Source organism: Pyrus communis, chromosome 15 (assembly GCF_963583255.1).
Source record: "Pyrus communis chromosome 15, drPyrComm1.1, whole genome shotgun sequence".
NCBI classification, from domain to species: domain Eukaryota; kingdom Viridiplantae; phylum Streptophyta; class Magnoliopsida; order Rosales; family Rosaceae; genus Pyrus; species Pyrus communis.
The window spans coordinates 23,212,791-23,236,588 of NC_084817.1; the positions used below are offsets into that span (position 1 = coordinate 23,212,791).

Genomic DNA, 23,798 nt, shown 5'->3' on the forward strand with positions numbered 1-23,798 from the left:
CGATATTAATCATTAGCTCTTGATTTTATTAATTCTTTCGCGTAATAAGTAAATTTTACCGTTGTGGTACAAACCTATTGCATGATTGACGTTCAATTCTATCAGTTTTTTCAAAAACCGGCTCGATTTTTAGGCAATCGGTGATCCGTTGGCCACCTTTTTTAACGACCGGCCAAACAACCGTATATTTCATGGAAGAAAATGATTTACGGTTTAGGGTAGAATTGGCCAACCGGTCCCCGATTGTGTAAAAATTTGACCGGTCGTTGAAAAAGTTTTTAGAATTGAGTCGCAATCGTGTAATAATTTTGTGAGTAACACAGCACATCTAAGATGCAACGCAATGCAGAGACCACGAACTTGTTTGGATGTGCTTTTAAACTGACTAAAAGTGCTTTTGGTGAAAAACAAATCAACATGATATAGACCAAATTAATTAAGAGAAAAAACAAATCATCTAAATAACAGAGGGAAAACAGTTGCGTTTAAGCCTCATCAGCCTTCAAGAACCACAGCGAAAAATGTCATCTTTAAAGGGAGGATGCTCGCATCCAACTTCTTAAACTCCCAACTTTCACCAGATTCACATTAATGAAAGCAAAACACCTGTTGGAACACCGATAAGAGCCATCGTTAGTATATGTGTTCAGAACTTTGAAGAGCTAATCCCAGGTCAAAACAATGGAGTTCGTACTATACACACTTCGAATGGTGAACAGTTCGTGCGTAATTACATATCAGTATCTATCTGTAATAGCAGACCAGCATGGATGATGCTATACAAAAGTAAAACAGCTAGTCAGACTGAACAGTACAATGACAACAAAGCCTTTTCCCACTAAGTGGGGTCGGCTATATGAATCCTAGAACGCCATTGCGCTCGGTTCTGTGTCAAGTCTTCCGTTAGATCCAAGTACTCCAAGTCTTTTCTTAGAGTCTCTTCCAAAGTCCTTCTAGGTCTTCCTCTACCCTTTCGGCCCTAAACCTCTGTCCCGTAATTGTCAGATTGAACAGTAACGACCAAACTTTTCCATAAAAAACATCTTCACGTATATTCAACCTTTCCTTGTGCAGAATGGCTAACCATATAGTTTGACGGGACACTATCACCAATGTAGGCAACTCCGATGGAACTAACACTTACCTATGATGACAAAACAATCCCAAATCGCTCTCACTGCTGTCACTTGAACTTGATGTAAATACAGATTTACACCAAAGCAGATTTCGAAAGATAAAAACTACGGAGAACTAGAAATCCTATACCTCATCCCCAACATTCATACCAAAATCGATATTGCACGATATCTTATTCTCAATCAAATATGGTCCACCCAAACACAGATTCTGAAAGGGTTTATAGACCAAAAAGATTGAACTTCACAATATGGTAATATCTTAACAATATTGTTAAGATTTTCGTTCAAGTGACAAATGAATATGATAAATGCTTCTAATATGACCAATGAAAGTTCAAAGTTTTTAACTGGGGTACACGTTTCAAAAACAAAATTGAAATGAAAGTTTGAAGTTCAGGGGAAAAGAAATAGCTCGAAACATTTTTATGCTATGGAACCAATAGGAAAGTAATTGAAGAATTACCATTTTTAAGTTTTAAAATAGCACAGAAATTTGAAAGGTTGAATCACAGATCACAGCAAGAATGAAAGAGTATATAACAGGGCACCAGAAAGAAGCAAGCCTTAAGCATGAACAGCTTTAAACACTACTCTAACTTTAGTTTTCGACTTACACTTAAATCGGGTTCCAAGAAGTATGGGATTCATCAACTACTCTACAATTAAACAACTCATAAGCTTAAAACATATGCAAGTCAATGCAAAAGTAACTGCACAGAGATATCAGGTGGTTCTGGATGGCAAAATATTAAATGTTGAACAGTTGTATCTGTGAATATCGAGCTATAAAGATGAACATCGAAGTGATATGAGGCATACCATCAGACGGGCACCCCTCAGGTGTCGCTTATCTGTACCAGAACCTTATTCTTCTTGCCTGCAGATAAAAGCAGAAGTTTCCCGTCCACAATGTCTTCAGGTTCAATTCTCTTATTTTCACTATCAACTTTGGAGTTGTTCAAGTAAAGTCCCCCTTGCTTCAACAGACGCCGGGCAGCAGATTTGCTGTCAAGCAAACCAGATGAAACTGAGAGATCAAGAATAGAGAGATCAAGGACCTCATGATAAGGGAATGAGCATGAGGGGACATCCTCAGAAATGGCTTTAATGGCGTTCCAATCCAATTTAGTATCAGCACCAGGCCTCATTGCTTCAGTTGCTTTGAGGGCCTCGTCCAGACCATCTTGACCATGCACAAAACGAGTGACCTCCTCGGCAAGCCTGCGCTGAGCTGTGTTGGGCAAGTATCCAGGTCTCTCCATCTCGCTCTCTAACTGTTTGATGTCATCCATGTCCAGGAAAGTGAGAATCTTGAGAAACCTGACCACATCAACATCAGGAACAGAGAACAAATACTGATACAACTTATAGGGAGACAACATGGATGGCGAAAGCCATATGGCACCATCTTCGGACTTGCCGAATTTGGTTCCATCACTCTTCAGTAGAAGAGGAAATGTCAAGCCATAAGCAGCAGCATCCACACGAAGAATCTTGCGTATGAGTTCAGTCCCAGCAGTTATATTCCCCCATTGATCGCTTCCTCCAATCTGGACACTAACACCTTCATTGCGGAAGAGGTGGAGGAAATCATATCCCTGCAATAACTGGTAAGTGAACTCGGTATAGCTCATTCCTTGTTCTGACTCCAACCTCTTCTTCACACTCTCCTTCGCTATCATGCTCCCCAATCTTGCATACCGACCCACATCTTTGAGAAACTCTAACAACCGAACATCTTTCCACCAATCATAATTGTTCGAGATGGAGATCCCACCCAGAATTCTCGTAATCGTATTGGTAATGCCTGAGGTGTTTCGTGACAGAGTGTCAAGGTCGAGCTCGGGTCTCTCCAAGCTCTTGCCGGAAGGGTCTCCAACACGAGCGGTGGCACCACCGATCAAAGCGACGGGGTGATGGCCACATCTTTGGAACCATGAGAGGACAACAATTCCAATAAGGTTTCCCAAGTGTAAGGATTCGGCAGTTGGGTCGAACCCGCAGTAGACTTTGAGAGGAGGGAGATTGGGGTCGGAGCAGGATTGCCTTAAATGCTCACTGGTGATGGATTCAAGCAACCCTCTCTCTTCAAGAATTTCAACCACATTTGGACGCCCGGACAAGGACTGAAAACACTTGACGGTAGAGAGAATGATTGGATTCCTCAACTTATTTCTGCGAACGGTGGGTAACCTAGACACAGTACTGAGAGGAGGAAAGAAGAATGGGAGACTACGGTAGTAATGGGAGTAGAGAAAGGCCCTTGAGGTGGTGGCAGCAGCCATTATTAAATTCCTGCAAGAAAAAAGAGAGATTTTCAGAACCAGCAACTCCTTTTCTTAATTTCTTCAATTGCCATACTCAATGTTTTAAAAGGCTCGCCTCAGGGCGCCTGAGCGTGCTCTGAGGCTAGGCGTGAAGGTTGCCGCCTCTATTTTGAGGCAGTGGGCGGAAGGCGTTGCCAGAGCCGCCTAGGCAGCGGAGGCGCACCTTAGGGTGTACAGGCGACTCTGTTTGGCCCTTTTTTTTTTTTTTTACTCCCAAACCCAAATTTTGGGTAGGATTTTAACTGCCTCATACCTCTTCCTTGCACTATCGTCTCTCTACCTTTTTTTTTTCTTTCTGATTTTTATCTTTTTATATAATAGATGTGTGTGTTGTCTGCGTGCATTGTTATATGTGTGCTCAATGCTCATTGTGCTTTTCATCCTATATTTAATATATATATATATATAATATAATATATGTATATATATGTGTGTCTATATATTTATCATATATGTGTGTGCTTAGGATGATTATTGATTAATAATCTTTTTTTTTTAATATAATATATATGTACGCTCAGTGTATATATTAAAAATTTTAGGTCCTGTGAGGCTTTGCTTCATGCCTAGATCGGGCTATCCCTCGGACGCCTCGCCCACGCCTCACGCTTTTAATACACTGGTCATACTCAAGAGTTATCCGCTAATTTCATTTCTGAACTTCGGTCACTTAAATGAAGAATGATACGCCAGAAATAATGATGTCGATTCCAGTGGAAGTGAAACAAGAGCTAGCAAGAAGCCAGGAAAACCCACGTCTGAGAACCTTCAAACTTGAGCACATTCTCTCCAAACGATGATTCTTCGGCACCCAGCCATCTATCTTAGTGGAAAGATTCTGTCAAAATTTTGCCAGCATCTCCTTTGTTATATGACCAAGAGGCCGAAATCTAAAACAAAACAACGAGTGGATTTCAGAATCAAGTAAAAGTGTATAAAGCTATATGCCAAAACTGAGACTAAGCCTAAACAGAAGCAGGGCATCAGCTACAGACCAGTGGCAGCTCTAGAAATTTTTCTCCACCGGGTCAATGTGTAAAAGTTCCAATGTATTAAAAGCGTGAGGCGTCCGAGGGACAGCCCAGCCTAAGTGTGAGACGAAGCCTCACGGGACCTAAATTTTTTAATATATACCCTGAGTGTACACATGTATTATATTTAATAAAAATAAAAAAATAAAAAAAGAGATTATTAATTAATAATCACCCTGAGCACACACATATATTATAAATATATATACACACACATATATATACATATTATATATATATATATATATATATATAAAATAGAGGACGAAAAGTACAATGAGCAGTTGAGCACACATAACAATGCATGCAGACAACACACACATCCATTATATAAAAAAATAAAAATCAGAAAAAAAAAGGCAGAGAGATGATAGTGCAAGGAAGAGGTATGAGGTAGTTAAAACCCTATCCAAAATTTGGGTTTGGGAGTAAAAATAAATAAAAATTATCCCCTAAGGCGTGCCTAGGCGGCTCCGGCGGCGCCTTCCGTCCACTCCCTCAAAACAGAGGCGACAACCCTCACGCCCAGCCTCAGAGGACACCTATGCCCGCCCGGAGGCGAGCATTTTAAAACATTGAAAAGTTCTCATTTTTTTCCAGGAAGATAAACCCTTACAAGCATTGTCCATGGACCATGATGAATTTTTTTATCAAATTCGTATTATGGTTTCATTATCGACGATAGCAACGAAACAATCCCCAGATAATAATAGAGTTTATTAATTAACAGAGCTCTAAAACTTGAAATGATGGAAATTTGCCCCAAACTCCAAACCTTGAAAATTTTGAATACAGCTTCAGAAAAAGTTAAATCAATCAATAATGAACGCATCAAACAAATAAACTTAACACTAACAAACCTCATGTACATAATTTACATCACTGTTTCTATATGAACAAGAATGTCCATGACAAGTACACAATATGTTGGGCCATAGAATACGGGTTGAAGCGATACATAATTACAATTAAACGAAGTAATCTTCTTATACGTAAGGATGTCGATTCAGTTTTCATGTACGAAAGTTGATATACTCTCTTCTTTTTTCATACACACTAGTTGTTTTGTAAATTTACTAGACTAATTCTTTGATGAAGTTTCTTTTAAGGAAGGCTTTGGCGTGTGCGGCATACGCATAGACGCCTTTGAGACATTTTATAGAACAGTTGGTGGGCAATGTTTACGGCAGACCCAAAAACTTTGAGCGATCAACTCCAGCCTCCCATCAAGAAAAACACTAAATTCCTAACTTGCTCAAATCCCTAACAACAACAAAACATTTTCTCACTAAATGGAATTGGCTATATGAATCCTAGAACGTCATTGCGCTCGGTTCTAAATCCCTAATTTAAAGAAATCAAATCAGAAATTAAAATATAACTGAAGAGGGAAAAGAAGAAGAAGAAGAAGGAAGAACTCACATGAAATGGAGGAACAGGAGGCAACAATGGCTGCCTGATAGCGAGGAGCAGTCTCAGGAGGGGTGGAGGAGTGGCAGCGGCTGCTGCACTTCACACTATCGGGTTTTGGGACAAGATTGAGCTTTCTGCTGAGGTTTAATCATGACCGTTCATTTTAAAAGGAATCATCATCATCGCATAATTTCATGGCAAACGAGGCTCACTTTCTCTCCACCTCTCTCTCTCCTTCCTCTCCTTCAACAAGGTACGCTCCCCCCCCCCCCCCCCAACCCTCTTCGCTGCTTTTCCAATTTACTGTTTGGTTGCCGATAAAAAAAAGGCAGAGACGTCAGAATTCTTTACTCTTCTGCTTTTCAAATTTACTGTCATTTTGTTTATTTATTCGAAGAATTGCATATCCAATTAGGTTTTCAAATTCTTTTGCATTTTCAATCACTGCTGCTGTGTTGCCATGGCTGTTGCATTTCTGGGTTGCACTTATAATTTCAATTGTTTGACGTTAAATCGTTACCAGGCTGTGCTGCCAGACTTCAGACAATCAAAAGGTTTGAGCTTTCTGGTGGATTCGAGATTCAACCGAAGCAAGCAGAGAACTTCAATGGAGATGCAGGGAAATGGAGTTCCAATGACAAGTGACCACTCTGCAGTTAAGATTCCACATGTACTGACTGTTGCTGGCTCCGATTCGGGTGCCGGTGCTGGAATCCAAGCTGATCTTAAGACTTGTGCTGCTCTCGGAGTGTACTGCTCTACTGTCATAACTGCTGTTACTGCACAAAACACTGTTGGGGTTCAGGTTGTTTGATGTTGCATTCCGTGGCTTATGCTCTGTTTGGTTGTTGAGAAAGCATAACACAAGATAGAAAAGAAAACATTTATAGTGGTGACTTATCTTTCTTTTTCTTTGATGGATAGGGTGTAAACATTGTGCCCGAGGAGTTTGTTGCCGGGTAGATGGAAACCTAATTTGGTAACGATTCAGCTTTAGTTTTTTTTTCACAGTTTTGGATGAAAAAAAACTAAAAATACAAAACTGCAAAACCCAGCTTAAATCAGTTTTTTTTTCACATCTGTTTTACATAGAAGTTTATCAAACATTATAATGCTACTTTTTTTTTTTTTTTTCAAAAAAACTTTTACAAAAAAATTTACCAAATACTCTGCTGCTTTATTTCATAGCTGCTTATTCTCACAGCACAACAGAAGTAGTTTTTTTTCAAAGTACAGCAATACCAAACTAGCTCGAAGTTTGTGCTATCTGATATGGATGTTGATGTGGTAAGTCAATATTTGGAACTGCTTTAGTTTCCACCTTCAATTGGTTTTACGAGTTGGTCTTGTTTGTGTTAATATTTAAAGGGATCTTTTGATATGGATCTAAAATAACTAAAAATTGGACCTATTTCAAAAGTTGGCCTATAAAATTGGATTTATTTCAAATTTTCTCATCTTTAAACTTTGGACTTCAAAGGAAAGAAACCCAAATGAGCTCAATAAAGAAGGTTTGCTCGAAGCCTAGAGTTAAGCCCAAGTCATCCATCTCAAGATGAAATGACGAACCCCCATTAATGCAAAGGCTAGTTGCTTACAAGAGAAGTGACAACCGATGGAAATCCACCTAGTCCCAGCCTAAAGGTACTTTTGGATGGTAGAACATGTAAAAATACTGATGATTCACTGCCCTTCTGTTACTTTCAGGTAAGAACAGAAACAATACAGTTGGGTTAATTCGTCTATAAAATGAGGAAGAAGGCCCAGAGACAAAGACACTCAACCAATCAAACAAACAAACATACAACTTGTCTCTTAGTCAAGCAAATGCTCAACAAGTTGCACTTTGTCCAGATTCTGCACCCTTTTAGCCTTAGATTTCCCGTAGAAAGACATCTTTTGTCTATGTAAAAGCTCTACTACTGTCCCCAAATGTTGTAGTGTCGATTCTTTTGTGTAAACTCGTTTGCCCTTCATCTCTCTTTATTACTCAACCCTTTGTAACTGCAAAGATAAGAGATTGCAAGACGTTTTAACCTTGCCCGACTCTCTTTTTTTTTGCCTTTCCATTATTGGATATGGTGTTATAATGTATCCCTCAGTATATATGCAAGTCATTTTCGGTCTCTTGATGATCCAAAGTTCTATTAACTCTTAGATCTAGTTCACTTGGTACTTTTACTATCGTAAAAGTAAATAAAATTGATGCCTTGATCAGATTTGAACCCTTGCCCTTTAAAGCATACAAGATAAACAAAAGTCATTGATCTTAAGGCGTAGAAAAGAATTTAATGTGGACTTAACACATCCATGACAATCCTTTGATGATAAAAAGTCAGAATAACTTGGGGCGCAAGTAATCGACTTAAATACACTCATTCTACATCTGCCATACAGAGATGGCAGTGGCATGCCTCAACACTTGGTTAGTTTTGATTGTGAGCCTCACGGCCTACACCTAAGGCCCGACAAAGGCACCTTTCAGAACTAACTTTGTCCTCTTCTTGCAGCCCGACATGCGAGCAAGAGCCTGACAGCCAACCAAAGTGCCAACTCCTCGAGGAGCTGTGTGCTCGAGCCAGGGACCCTTCCCAGCGAAATTCCTGCCCGAACAGGTCTGTTTTTACGAGTCTTGTCCGAAATACTTTGGTATTTTGGTACAATGACATATGTTCGACTGTTTGATTTTAGCAAGTTAGTAATTTAGTCAACCATTCTGGTACGATGACTTATGTTCGACCATCATCGTGAGCTTATAGAATTGATTGATAATAGATTGTAGAGTAGTTATATAGTAAAAAATAAATCTATATGCTACAAGTAGCTAATGAAATGTTGTATTCTTCATAGTTGACTAGACATCCATTTTCTTTTTTAAGTCTGCATGTGGCTAAAAGTTTAATCTTAGCGTCTGCAATTGTTATTTCAAAAACGCTATTATAAATTTGTCTGCTTTCACTTCCTCTTTACCTGAGGCATGCATATTTTGCAAACTTGTTTATATCAAGAAGCGGTATTGATACTAAATTGGTTTTGATCTGCTCATGATATGTCATTCAAGGTGAAAACTGGGATGTTACCGTCTATTGGCATCATTAAGATTCTGCATCAACAACTTCAGGAGTATCCTATTCGAGGTATGCAGTCTTATTAAAAATTAAACATTTTTTAATCTAATGTTAATAAAGTAGCATTTTTAATGAGTTTGATACTATCATTGAAGGCAGCTTTAGTGGTTGACCAATTCTTCCTGGGTTTAGGTATGCTAATCCTTTGTACATAAGATTGAGTAAATTCATAGTCCCACCTTCTGGTTTTTTTCGCCTTATGAAAACCTCTTTAGGATGTTGAAACCATCTATTGAATGCAAAATGTGCATTCAGATCTGCTTGGCAGAAACAGAGATTGTATTGGCGGGCTGTGCTGTTTGAATAAACATGGATATATGCATAGTGCTTATGTTCTTGAATTGCTCCTTCACCGTTTTTCCCTGTTTTATTTCTTGGCCAATTTTCTTCTTAAGTTAGAGAAAAGGTCTCCTTGTGTAACAGCAGATACTCGTCAATAATTGTAATTTTGTGGTTTCCTGCAGAGAGGAGCTTCTTCCTATGGCTGACATAGTAACTCCAAATTTGAAAGAGGCATCCGCTTTACTGGATGGCGTGAAAATAAAAACCGTTTCTGACATGCGTTCTGCTGCGAAATTGTTACATGATATGGGTCCACGGTTAGTTATTGGAACATGCTTGAGATCTCAGTTCTCTCTTAATCGGATGATTTACAGAACTCTTGTTTTTTGCATTGTTGCAGTTTATAATAGTCCTTCCAATGTCACTCAACTGTTGGACATGTTTTTAATAAAGCAGAATGTTGCATTAGTACTAAATTCGAATGCATTGTGAGTACTGTTGAAATCATAAGAGAAGGCACTTCACTTCACGAATGTGACTGGTTTTTGTATGTTCTCACAAAACATTCTTCCATTACCTAAGACTTTACTAGGAATAGTTTATGATTTCACCTGGATAATCAACTAAAACGCGAAGGTGTTTGTAGTTTTTAACCATTTCCAGTATGTCACTATTGTACAGCGGAGTACCCTTGAGCTTGTATTCAGGAATTTGTACGAAATGGTCATGGTCATTTCTTTTTGTTCGTATAACGTACATATAGGTTTGCTTCTTGGTTGCGTTGGTTCAATGGCTGTACTACAGTCTACATATCCATCTTTGATCCTTTTGACCTCACTGTTGAATAAGTTGGGGGATAATGTAAAACTGTTATCGTGTTTGAAATTATCTGATTGATGGGGTAGATGGGCTATCATATGCTATTGTTTGGTTTAGAGGGTTTGGCCAGGGTATTTACTGCGTTTTCAGGCATGTGCTTTTGGGCAATGGTGTATTAGGAGTTAGGACGCCCAAATATTGTATGATGAGTGTACATGAACACCTTTTCTGGACTTACGGAAAAGCAGCAAATTCATCTATTTTCTCACTAGATGGATTTCTTTGCTTTTGGCACGTTTCTTGGAAACAAGATTGCGTGATTATGGACTATGATAGACTAATTTGATGGGTATTAGTAATCTGTAAATGTTGTGGGGATGTATTAGTCTTTGGTTTCCAAAGAACAGTCTCCCAAGCTCTCAACTTATTACAGCAAGTGCCCTTGACATATTTGGCAAGGTTTATAGCTCTGTGCCATCCTCAGTATGTTGTCACCAATGTAGAACAAAGATGAGGAGACAATGACTGTTCTAGGGCTGTGAAGCCCAATAGCACAATGTCTCTCATTGAGGTTAGGAAGAGTTGCAGTTAGATAATATTGACATATTTTCAAGCTACCAATTTCACAGAATTAATGCAGTGTGATAGTTGGAAATTTATGAAATAAAAACCAAGTTTCCTCGTGTTGGAACTGTAGTTTTATAAACCAGTGTCATTGCTTTTCAGAAATGTTCTTGTCAAAGGCGGAGACCTTCCTGATTCATTGGATGCCGTTGATGTCTTCTTTGATGGTAAGCTTTGGTCTTCTGGAGCCTTCGCACCGATGATAATACTTTTCTTTCATCCACTTGATGCATGAGTGAAGTTCTGGAAAACTTACTTCTTTAGGATTGATACTGCAGGCGAGCACTTATATGAGTTGCGTTCATCACGCATAAAAACTCGTAATACTCATGGAACTGGTTGCACTTTGGCATCATGTATTGCAGCTGAGCTGGCAAAAGGTTATTCAATGCTTGAGGCTGTTAAGGTAAATACATATGTGCTTCTTATACATCGTATGCTGCAGGAAGAGTAGATAAAATAGCCTGCCTTCTTTCAGTTGAGCACGTATCCTGAAGTAGTCACACTCAAGAATAACAGAGGATAGTCATGGGTTTGTGTGATTCCAAATAGCAGGGATAACTTTTATCACATATGACATGTGAAATTCCACTTTCACTCACACACGCACCAACAAGAACACACAAAAGACTCACAAATGCCATTGAAGTGCCCAAATCTATTATCTTTTTTATTAAATTTTGGTAGGCAGCTAAGTTCTTTGTTGAGTCTGCCTTGGATATGGCCTCCACGGCCATATCCAAGGCCCAGGCCGTATCCAAGGCCCTTTCGATCACCTAATGAGGCTCAAGAGTAACATTCACAATTCTGGTGGACAAGTCGGATTCAATCCAAGCGATCTATTCTTGTATGCTGTTACAGATTCGCGTATGAACAGAAAGTGGGGCCATTCTATTTCAGATGCTGTTAAAGATGCCGTACAAGGAGGTGCTGCTATTGTCCAATTGAGGTTTTTACTCATCTAATGCTCATCATAATTCTTATATACTTTAGGCCTTATGTCTCTCTGATAACTTTAGTACTAGTGAGTTGGTTCTTCCATTTGTATGTATCAGTGCCTTGATAACTAATCCTAGAGACGTCTTTAGGTTAATGTTCATTCTTCATGTATTTTTGATGATCATTTCCTTTCTTGTAGAGTCAGATGCTGATTTCAGTTTACAAATATGCCAAAACTTTATGCAGTAATGTTTAATAGAAAAAATCTACGCACCGACAACTTAAGGAGTTTGCATTTGCTTTTTATAGATACATTATCTTATATGCATCATATGTTATTGTTTCACATTGGGAATTGTTGTGCGGAAGCGTCAACTAAGTGTGAGTGAAAAATAAACCACAATAACTGACAAAAGATAAATGGAACAATACCAACAAGAACACCAAGATTTATACTGGTTCGGCAATGCCTACATCCAGTTTGGAGACGACGGAGTATTCCACTATAATCAATGAGAACATACAATAGTGTTTATCACTCAATTTCCCAAAGACCCGAATAACCCCAAGCTCACACACTTACAATAGGAAGAGAAAACCAAAAATACAAAGCAAGACAATTTGAGAAAATTCTTCTCTATGCCAAATGGCTTCTTGCTATTTTTCTCTCTTCCTTTCTCCTTGGTGTTGTTGAGTTATGCCTACACCTCCTTTTATAGGCCAAAGGCCTCTCATCAAGTCAAAAGAATTAGGCATAAGTGCATCCATTCTTTGACCACAAATTAGGCATAAGAGCATCCATTTTATTTCCCACATGTAGCATGCCAACCATCAATTTTGACCACAAAAGTAGCCAACATCATTTGTTGGTTTTAGACTACTTTCTACTTTGTTTGAGCCAACAATCAACAATCTCCACCTTGGCGCAAACCCTCTAAGTAGATCTCCCAATAGTCGTCTCCCACTCCCCCATGGGGCAATCAACAAATTTTGCAAATGCCAATCAAGTCTAAGCAGTGCTTAAACTTGAGCAACGAAAGCCCGATCGTAAATCGATCAAATCGCTTGTACCATTGTCTTGGAGACTGCTTCAAGCCATACAATGATTTTTCCAATTTGCAAACCCAATTTTCCTTTCCAGCAACCTTAAAACCTTCTGGCTGAGACATATAAATCTCTTCCTCCAAATCACCATGTAAGAACGCAGTCTTGACATCAAGTTGGGCCAACTCAAGATCAAACTGCACAACCAAAGCCAATAGAATACGAATAGAAGAATGTTTTACTACAGGAGAAAATACCTCATTGTAGTCAATGCCTTCTTTCTGAGCATAGCCTTTAGCTACCAATCTGGCTTTGAATCTTACATTGTCTTTTTCCAAAGATTCCATCTTTTTGGCATACACCCATTTACAACCAATTTCTTTCTTCCCCTTTGGTAACTGAACCAGCTTCCAAGTCTTATTTTTATGAAGAGATTTCATCTCCTCATCCATAGATTTCTTCCACAACTCGTACTCTGAACTCATGACAGCTTCTTTGTAGGTGGATGGAATATCATCTTCAATAACGGGAAGTGCATATGCCACAATATCAGTAAATCGAGCAGGCTTTCGAATTTCCCTTCTCGATCTTCTGGTTGCAATATAGTCTTGTTGCTGTGGAGGCTCTTGGGTAGGTGCCTCCTCTTCATCATCCTCGTCCTCATCATCATGATTAACTGTAGGACTAGTGTCTGTAACATCAGACCTTACTGGAACAACTGGAGTCTTCAGTAACTCCACCTGCTTTGAGCTACTCATGGTCTCGGTTGTTTCAGTTTCACCTTCATGCTTGTTCTGATTAACCATAGTAGCCTCATCAAAGGTCACATCTCTGCTTACAACAAATTTCTTCTCATCTGGACACCAGAGTCGGTATCCCTTCACGCCAGTGCTAAAGCCCATAAATAGAGCTTTCTTTGCTCTTGGATCCAACTTGCTTTCTCTGACATGATAGTAAGCAGGACAACCAAATATGTGTAAGAACTTGTAATCAGTACAAGGTTTACCAGACCATACCTCCATGGGCGTTTTGCCCTCATTCGCAACAGCTGGCAATCGATTAATGAGATGGCTTGCATAAGTAATTGCCTCAGCCCAAAACGCCTTGCCTAATCCAGCATTAGACAACATACACCGAACTTTCTCAAGCAAAGTACGGTTCATGCGCTCCGCCACCCCATTCTGTTGCGGTGTCTCCCTAACCGTGAAGTGCCTCACAATACCCTCATCTTGACAAACTTTCAAGAAAGGATCAGACTTATATTCACCCCCATTGTCTGATCTGAGAGTCTTGATCTTTCGACCGCTTTGCGTTTCAATCATCTTTTTCCACTTCAGGAATATCTTCAAGACTTCATCTTTACGCTTCATGGTGTACACCCATATTCTTCTAGAGAAGTCATCAACAAAGGAGACAAAATAATGGCTACCTCCCCAAGATGCATTCTTGGAAGGTCCCCAAACATCAGTGTGAACATAATCAAGAATGCCTTTAGTGTGGTGAATAGCAGTGCCAAATTTTACTCTAGTTTGCTTACCCAACACACAATGTTCACAGAATTCCAATTTGCATGCCTTTGCACCTTTCAACAAGCCTTGCTTCACCAATCCTTGCAACGCTTTTTCACCAGCATGCCCAAGACGCATATGCCATAACCTCGTGGTGTCTGTGCTATCTGCGTCAGCAGCTTCGGTGACAGCTGCTTCACCAATAACTGTACTCCCCTTCAAGAAATACAAGTTATTTCGTCTTGTACCTTTCATCACCACCAGTGCCCCGTACACAGCTTTAAGAACTCCACCCTTCATGGTGATCTTGAGACCCTTGGATTCCAATGCACCCAGTGAGATAAGATTTTTCTTCATATCCGGTACATACCGAACATCACTTAATTCTCTGACTGTTCCATCATGCATCTTCAAACAGATTTTGCCTATCCCTTGTGTTTTGCAGGCATTATCATTACCCATCAAAACAACTCCACCATCCAGCTCCTCGAAGCTAGAAAACCATTCTCGAATGGGACATATATGATAGGTGCAACCTGAATCCAAAATCCACTCCTTGGAGTGACCATCAGCAGATGAACTAGCCAAAACAAACTCGAAATCATCATCTCCAGATTTTGCAATATTTGCTTCAGAACCCGCTTTCTCCTTCTCTTTGTTCTTCAATTTGGGGCAGTCTTTCTTCCAATGACCCTTTTGGCGACAAAAGGCACATTCATCTTTAGCAGGAAACTTCCCTCGTGACTTTGAACGAGATTTTCCCCGCTTCCCAGATTTTCTTTCCTCTGTTCGACCCCTTGCAACAAGTGCCTCGGTTTGTGAATTGTGAGTCTTCAGTTCCTTCTTTCGACACTCATGATTCACCAATGCCGCAGACACCTCATCAAGTTTCACCTCGGATTTTCCATACAACAAAGTAGTTGTCAAATGATCATAATCATCAGGCAATGAATTTAACAAACATAGTGCCTTATCCTCGTCAGGAATTTTCACATCAAGGTTTGCTAAATCAGCAAGTATTTTATTATAATCATTGAGGTGTTCATGCATAGAAATACCTGGACTATACTGAAATCGGAAGAGTCGCTTCTTCAAGAAGAGCCGATTTTCTGCGCTCTTGGTCATATACTTCTCCTCCAATTTTGTCCATAACTCCTTAGCAGAAGTTTCCTTCATATACGGGTATTTCAACTCCTTATCAAGGAATGATCGAATAGCAGCACAAGCATGAAGATTAATTCGTGTCCACTGCTTGTCATCAATATCTTCTGGTTTATCTTCCAGAACCATATCCAACTCTTGTTGATACAACACATCCATAACTTCACATTGCCACATACCAAAATTATTAGAGCCATTGAATTTATCAACCTCTAACCTTGTAGTAGCAATTTGATGTCTATTGGATGTAGACGCCGACGAAGACGATGTCGACTCCTTCCCCTTCACAGATTCATCTTTATCTCCAGCCATCTACTCGGCACTATTCACAGGACTGTAGCGCCAACAAATTTTTCACTCCCACGAGAACGCCTAGTCGAAACACTAGGCTCTGATACCACTTGTTGTGCGGAAGCGTCAACTAAGTGTGAGTGAAAAATAAACCACAATAACTGACAAAAGATAAATGGAACAATACCAACAAGAACACCAAGATTTATACTGGTTCGGCAATGCCTACATCCAGTTTGGAGACGACGGAGTATTCCACTATAATCAATGAGAACATACAATAGTGTTTATCACTCAATTTCCCAAAGACCCGAATAACCCCAAGCTCACACACTTACAATAGGAAGAGAAAACCAAAAATACAAAGCAAGACAATTTGAGAAAATTCTTCTCTATGCCAAATGGCTTCTTGCTATTTTTCTCTCTTCCTTTCTCCTTGGTGTTGTTGAGTTATGCCTACACCTCCTTTTATAGGCCAAAGGCCTCTCATCAAGTCAAAAGAATTAGGCATAAGTGCATCCATTCTTTGACCACAAATTAGGCATAAGAGCATCCATTTTATTTCCCACATGTAGCATGCCAACCATCAATTTTGACCACAAAAGTAGCCAACATCATTTGTTGGTTTTAGACTACTTTCTACTTTGTTTGAGCCAACAATCAACAGGAATTGCCTACTCGGAACTGTGATCAACTGTCACCCACCCTTCTCATGTATGTTATTATTATGTATTGTTTCACCTTCAGTATTTGTTTGTATTCATTCCCATAACTATGCTTATGATACCTAAAATATATCTGCTTTTAGTAGTTTTCCGTTTGTTGATCTTGATAGTAATTTAACTTTGCTTGCAGGGAAAAGGATATTGAAACCGGGGATTTCCTGGAGGCAGCCAAGTCATGTCTCCAAATTTGCCGTGCCCATGGAGTTCCATTACTAATAAACGATCGCATTGATGTTGCACTTGCCTCTGACGCTGATGGTGTGCATATTGGCCAGTCCGACATGCCCGCCCATGTTGCACGTTCTCTCCTTGGCCCCAGAAAGATAATTGGTGTGTCCTGCAAGACCCCAGAGTAAGCAGGGCAAGCATGGCTTGGTGGTGCTGATTACATTGGCTGTGGTGGTGTATATCCAGCTAATACAAAGGAAAACAATCTCACCGTAGGCTTGGACGGGCCGAAAACTGTTTGTTTGGCTTCCAGATTACCTGTGGTTGAGATTGGTGGGATCAATATTTCAAATGCACGTCCAGTGATGGAAATGGGTGTACCGAACCTGAAAGGTGTTGCAGTTGTGTCTGCTCTATTTGACAGGGAATGTGTTCTGACAGAGACTAGGAAGCTGCATGCAGTGCTAACGGAGGCAACAGCAGCAGCAGCAGTTAACTGAAACGTACGGGAACAAGGCCTTGATTCAAATTTCTGTCTGAAGTTTAGCATCGGTACCAGAATCATCATGACATTCATTTGTTCTTGTTAGTGGTTAGAAAGGCGAATGTACTCGGTGTTTTTGGGTTCAATGCACCGAAAAAAGTTGATCTTGCTCAGAAGGTCTGAGTATGGACGTTAGTCTGCGTAGTATGGGACGTTTGGTTGCTCGGTATGGACGTTTGTTTTTTCAAATATTTGGCACAGAGGTTCTGTATAATGTAATGCACTGCAGCGGTGTGATGTACTGCTCTAAATTAATTCATGATATGTAACCATGTGCTTGGCTTCTGACTTGAGATGGTTGATCGAATATTTGAATTATTGAAAACATTATTGTATTTTTATTGAGTGGATGTGAAGAATATAAAAGTAAGCCTTTTTGCTGTCTCCGAACTCAAGATCTGTCTTGACATGCCCCAATCTCGATATCCCCAAATATCAGGATAGACACATGTTGGCCGACACCTGAGGGTGACGAAACCATTTTAAACATACATACAATTAAAAATACTTAATTAGAACGAATTAAACCAAAGCAGAATTGTATTCAGAGCATACCACTAACCAAGAATAATGTGAAAGAATTATTATAGAAAGGTACGAATTGAGAAATGGGCCTTGCATAAAAGAGACTCGAAGATGCCTAAGCAGAAGTACCCTGATGTCGGGAGTGTGTGCCTCGAATCTAAATCCTAAGGCGCCAAAATAGAAAAGGTGAGTGGACCAAAGTTTATAATAATACTAATAATAAGAAAATCATTTTCTTTCTGAACATATTAACCCCTTGTTTTGAAAAAATATATAATATATATATATATATATATATATATATATATGTAGTACTACATAGTAGGTTTCATGAAAACTCTAGCATGGCATGAAAACGTTCATAAAACATATAGGTGTAAAACAATGCTCGATAATGGTGTTATCGCCGCCCGAAGGTAAATCCATACATCTCACCGATACTGTACTCTCTAGGGGTATCATAGTGGCTCGAAGGCATAACCATCACCAAAGGTGAAGTTGTACGACAATGGGTTACGCCAGTGAAGAAACAATGGTCCATCTTTTTGCCCCAAAGGACATTTTCATAATTTCACGCTTTAAAATTATAAAAACCTTAAAATTTAGGGATGGGTCGTTACATGTCTGCTACTATTTCATCTTTGTGTTTACTCCAAAAGTCAACCCTATCCTGAAACCCAACATGGTTTTAAACTAGATTGGGAAACCCACCCAAACTCAACCCGGTTCCAACCTGACCGTTTATTGGGATGTGCTAGGTTGGGTGGATGCCTTTCTTGCTCATGTCAACCCAAATTCAACCTGATTTTAGTCTGCATTCGCTTATGCACATATTAGTCATCCCATTTCATATATATATATATATATATATATATATATATATATATAGAGAGAGAGAGAGAGAGAGAGAGAGAGAGAGAGAGAGAGAGAGAGAGAGAGAGAAGTGAGGGGAGAGGAAGAGATTTGGAGGGAGAGAATCCTACTCCAGAAAAGTTACGACATGGAGTAAGAAAAGCATTTTATCCTAACTGAGAACTGTAAAAATGAAGACAAGCAATCAGAACAGGAGTTCAGAACAAAGCAATCCAAATAAAGAGATAAGGGCGCTACCAAAGTATACAACAAAAGTATTACTAACTTATGTTCTAACTGAATAAACCTCCTTACATGCCACACCCCATTAGGGGGCAAAGTTTCCATTGTGAGAATCTCTTGTTCTCGGATAAAACGATACAACACAGCCCGTTTAGGCGTTTACACCCCACACCATAATTTACACAAGCTTGTTTATTGAAACACAAAACACCATCGCCTACGCAAAACCAAAAAAATGACTGTTTTTACAAACATGACAACGTTTTTTACTACAAAGACAATGAGAGCCCGCACGTTCAGGTTCTCCGATATTGAGGAAGAAACTGGTCCTCAGCTGACGCGCACTTCTCCACTTGCATGTACTTCTTTGACTGTCTTAACATACTCATCTTCTTCTTCTTCCCCCTCGCCTTCTACTTCTTCCTTTGTATCACCATCTTCTTCTCCCCAGCTAAAGCCTCCAATTGATCGGGAAACTGGAGGAGGAATTTTGGCTTCCTCCACTATCTTCATGATGTCTTCGATAGTTTGGAGAGAAAAGGTTGGGTTTTCTTTTCTGTAGTAGATGGTTTGAGCTGCTTCTGTAAGCTCTCTTGGCAAGTTCTTTAAAAACCATGGGTGGTTCTTGATATCTTTAATGGTGATCCTCTGAAGCAAGAATTGAAGCCAGTTGAGCACACCATGGAAGAGCAAGAAAACAGAAAACAATGCACTTAGCTGATAAAATCCAACATCAAATTCACTTGAGCTATTTTATGTTCAACACTCGCACAATGATTCAAACTTTTAAAATTCATTTCTTTTCGTTTTAGGGGGCACCTTGGGATGACTAAAAAAGACCTAGACAGGAGCAAATCAGATGAGACTGAAGTAAACAAAATATACGAGGACTTAGATGCATACCTCCATCCTTTCATTCCGAAGGTTAAAACATTAGTCCGTTGATAAGACAACAATTACACCATTATGGATTCTTGATTATTCCAAAGACTGTCAAGGTAAAGATTGCAAGGGACCCTTCATTATACGCCTAGTCTAGTAGGATATTCTGTGTCAGAACTCAGAAGCCTATATATGCAAATTAATCTGATGTTATTCAGTCATAACAGGACAATGAGCCATTTGCCATTCACCTACAAAGTTCAGCCACCTAAAGCTTTCTTTTTTAAGTAATACATAATCAAAAAGTGCCCGGCAACATAGTATCATACATACCCTTCCTGGATTTGCAACAAAGATGCGAGAGAGGAGATGCCTACAATCTTGAGACACGTGAACATGGTCTGGGATCTTGTAATGAACGCCCATTATTTTCTGCATCAAAAGAATGAAAGGAAACTACACAGTTAAAACGAAAAAACATGCATGATTAACATTCAGAGGCTGAATAAATAGTCAAATTACTTTAATGGTTTTCCTGAAATTCTTTGGATCTTCTTGGTCTTCAAATGGATAAGCTCCCACCAGCATAACATATAGGGTTACTCCACAGGACCACACATCTGCCAACTGGATGAACAGAAACCAAAGTCAGATAATTGAGGTAAAAGCTCTTGTTGAAAATTTCTACTTAAATTCCAGACACAAAAATTCAATGAATGAGTGTATAACATCATTTCACTTCCTGCTCCCCCCAGGCAGGAGAACGGTTTACCTCCCTGATTCCTAGTTGTCATGTAAATGAACATTGCTATTATGGAAGCAAAAAATTGACCACAAATATTGATGCTGCCACTCCAAGTTTCAACTCATTTTCGCCATCGTTAAATGATATACCTATGCCTTCACCTACTTGGCGCAACAAGAAATCACGTAAAGAAATCTTATGACACAATCCGGAAAATCCCATTCATTGTAATGAATTTATATTAACTGGCCCTTAGAACAATATACCAGTATCTTTAAAACTGTAGTGCATCAGTTATAGAAGAATGAAAATGACAACAATGCAAAAGTTACTAAAGCTACCTTGCCATCATACTCTCTTCGAGAAAGAACCTCAGGAGCAATATATGCTGGAGTTCCCACAGTTGATTTAGGCCTTGAATGCAGCAAGGATGACTACACAAATAAGGTTCATCAGACTATAGAACTTTAACATTTACCTTGAAACATAGTATGTTCATTGCAGAATTAAACCTTAGAATAACCAAAATCACAAATTTTCAGGCGTGGAGCCGCGCTGCCATCCAGCAAGGTATTCTCCAGCTTCAAATCTCGGTGGCATATTTGCTGCACAGCAAGACAAGGGGCAAATGAGAATCACGGGTTAAGGATAAAATCCATTGGACATCAGGAGCATTATAGACTCATATTATCTTTACCAGAGAATGACAGTAGCTAACTCCTGAGATAAGCTGCTGAAAAAAATACCTAGCCTGCAAAACCAACAAAACTTAAGATGACTTTGTTACTTAGAAACTTAACAAATTAGCCAGAGTGAAATACACACTGGAGGGTTATGCAATCATAAGTATTGGCATGCTGTAAGTATAGCTATCATTTTCTTTATCATTTCCGGGATTTTATGAGGGTACAAGTACAAAAGTTTTCAAAATTTGGAGCTTCCCATTAGTCAAGGTCAGTGATCAAACCTCATCTTCACTAAACCTTCCTGCATTGCAGATTCGCTCGAAGAGCTCTCCACCAGCCGCATACTCCATCACGATACCAAGATGTGCAGGAGTCAAAACTACCTGAAATTCCAGAACATCATTTTACCCCACTGAAACTGATTATATTTTATTTGGATCCTTCACAGTGAAAACCATATCAACAAACACACACCTCCCTGAACCGAATGATGTTTGGATGGCGAAGCGATCTGTGGTTTATGATTTCCCTTGCCACATTCTCATCAATCTACGACCAAACAATGAAACATATAGTTAACGTCATACACATATACATATAATCATGTGAAACAATTAAGATATTGTGTTTTTTTCATGGATTCATAGAATGAAATGGAAAGATTGTAGCTTTTTCGAGCACCGACTCCGGAATTAAACAAATGGGTTTTCCTACATGAGGTTTATAATTCTAAAAGAATTAAACTTCAAAGCAAAAATCAAAGCAAAAACAAATAAGTAAACGGAGAAATGAAAAAAGGAGGAAAAGTAAGGACCTTGTGGCCGCGGTCGATGAATTTCATGGCGACGAGCTCTTTGGTCTCTTTGTTCCTCATAAGCCTGGCCACCCCAAAATTCCCAGATCCAATATCCTTAACAATCTCGTACTTTTCCATTTTCTACGTTTGATTTCTTCTAATTTTGCTCTTGGGGTTCTGTATAGAAACTCCAATTGAGCTGCACACCACGGAAGCTTGAAACGATCCAAGCTCACACAACACCCAGAAACAAAGAGAAACTGAACCGAATCGGAGAAAACCCAAATCCTGGAACGAGATCAGCGTTCTAGAGAGAGAGAGAGAGAGAGGGGGGGGGGGGGGGTTGGGAAGGAAGAGAGTTACTGAATTGGATCACTTGCTGGATTTGATTTGGGGAATTGATTAGGTTGGGGTTGCATGTGGTGAAGATTGAAAGAAAGAATGTTCTATTTGGAAAGAACGAAAGAGAGAGAGAGAGAGAGAGAGAGGCTGAGAGTCTTCAAGGTTAAGCAAAAGGAATCACAAAGAAAGCTTTATAATGGTGAGCCTTCTTAAAGATTTATTTACTTTTCATTATTTTATTTTTCCATTTTTGCCTGGATCAATCTCCATTTTTAACTTGGGATGAGAACGGGGCGGGTGTGAACGGGCGCCACATCCATCTGTCCTTTTCGTTTAAGATTTATTACTCCATTACTGCATGGATTATTTTCGAATTTCTTCCTCTCAATTCATTAAGTTTGGGGATTCGAACAGTTGAAATTTGATTTAACGGTTAAAATTATTACAATTTTTAAAGTGGACCTCTGTTTATAACTTTTAAAGTGAGCCTCTGTTTGCAGCCGTTGATCAAATTTCAACAGGCGGGATTTCCGAACTTGATGAATTAGGAGGAAGAGATTCGGAGAGGATCCCTTTCCACCGCATCCATAACTAGTTATTTTAATTGAGAATTCCTCATTCTTGCATCTGCAGGGAATAGGAACAATATTTGGTTACTCAAAAATAAGTAGTAATTTTTATTTAAAATTTTTTTAAATTGTTTGTTGTTAATTTATAGAATTTCATGTTTTTAATCATAACTGTTCAAATTATAAATCATCCTATAAAAATCGTCTCTACAAAAAATCAATTAAAAAGTCATTAAACTGTTTGAAAACAAATTAACGATATTGATAAAAGCATTACGAATCGTTTATGTATTTGTTACAATAGATTGACTAAACGACCTTAGTTTTAATTTATTTTGGCACAAATGATCTTTACAGTGTGATTCATAATATGAATGGTTCTGATCATAAACACAAAGTTTTATGATTAAAACACTCAGAATTTTAAGTATGAGCTTCTACTTATTTTTATGTAATCAAGTATTATTTAGAGAATAGTACCTCTAAACCTGCATCCACCAATTCGCTTTTTTATGAAAAAATTAATTAGTAATATTTTTTTGTTCATATATGAAACATAAATTAATCGACTCGTATCAAAAGGTTAATAAAATAGTGAATAATTCCACATAATTATAATAGCATAGTAACCTCTAATTCGTTGAATGTTCATCAATCCCTGTCTCAATCTTCTTTTATATATAAAACCAGAGCCCCAATTTGGGTCACGGCTTCGACAAAATGATTAGGACCAGAATACAACCAAAGAAAATCAAAAGCAGCAAAGAAGAATGCATAAAACAATACAAGGGTAATTTTGTAAATTTACTTTTTAATAATTTTGTCTTAGAACAAGTGGATAAGCAATCTGACAAAGCTAGGAGCAATTAAGTATGAACAGTCATATCACAAAAATGTACAAACAAAGCATTTTAAGAGACGTGTAATGCTGGTTATAAAAAAATATTTTTTGAAGGGGTAGGCTTAGCCTCGTAATGGACTAGCAATAATATGATTTAATCAGTTGTTTATTAAA

At 38.9% G+C, this 23,798-nt stretch overlaps 2 protein-coding genes and 1 pseudogene across 4 annotated transcripts; 1 reads left to right on the forward strand and 2 right to left on the reverse strand.

The window, feature by feature from the left end:
* Positions 1-105: 105 nt before the first annotated feature.
* On the reverse strand, positions 106-6,170 carry LOC137717315 (tyrosine--tRNA ligase, chloroplastic/mitochondrial-like). Of its 3 annotated transcripts, XM_068456628.1 has the most exons (4): positions 5,920-6,170; positions 4,223-4,356; positions 1,959-3,434; positions 106-606 (listed from the first exon to the last, which is right to left on the reverse strand). In XM_068456628.1, exon 3 carries the CDS (start codon positions 3,422-3,424, stop codon positions 1,976-1,978), a length of 1,449 nt encoding a protein of 482 aa, XP_068312729.1. In that variant the 5' UTR covers positions 3,425-3,434; positions 4,223-4,356; positions 5,920-6,170; the 3' UTR covers positions 106-606; positions 1,959-1,975. The 3 variants fall into 3 exon arrangements, with proteins under 3 accessions (XP_068312729.1, XP_068312727.1, XP_068312728.1); XM_068456626.1 differs by lacking the exon at positions 4,223-4,356; XM_068456627.1 differs by lacking the exons at positions 106-606; positions 4,223-4,356 and having other exon boundaries at positions 1,711-3,434.
* An 18-nt stretch (positions 6,171-6,188) lies between these two features.
* On the forward strand, positions 6,189-17,486 carry LOC137717316 (thiamine biosynthetic bifunctional enzyme TH1, chloroplastic-like; annotated as a pseudogene).
* A 1,251-nt stretch (positions 17,487-18,737) lies between these two features.
* Positions 18,738-22,387, reverse strand: LOC137717353 (serine/threonine-protein kinase SRK2A-like). Its single transcript, XM_068456685.1, has 9 exons — positions 21,891-22,387; positions 21,551-21,625; positions 21,358-21,459; positions 21,088-21,141; positions 20,903-20,995; positions 20,732-20,824; positions 20,168-20,272; positions 19,979-20,077; positions 18,738-19,411 (listed from the first exon to the last, which is right to left on the reverse strand). The coding sequence occupies exons 1-9, from the start codon at positions 22,008-22,010 to the stop codon at positions 19,094-19,096; spliced, it is 1,059 nt and encodes a 352-aa protein (XP_068312786.1). The 5' UTR covers positions 22,011-22,387; the 3' UTR covers positions 18,738-19,093.
* Positions 22,388-23,798: the final 1,411 nt, after the last annotated feature.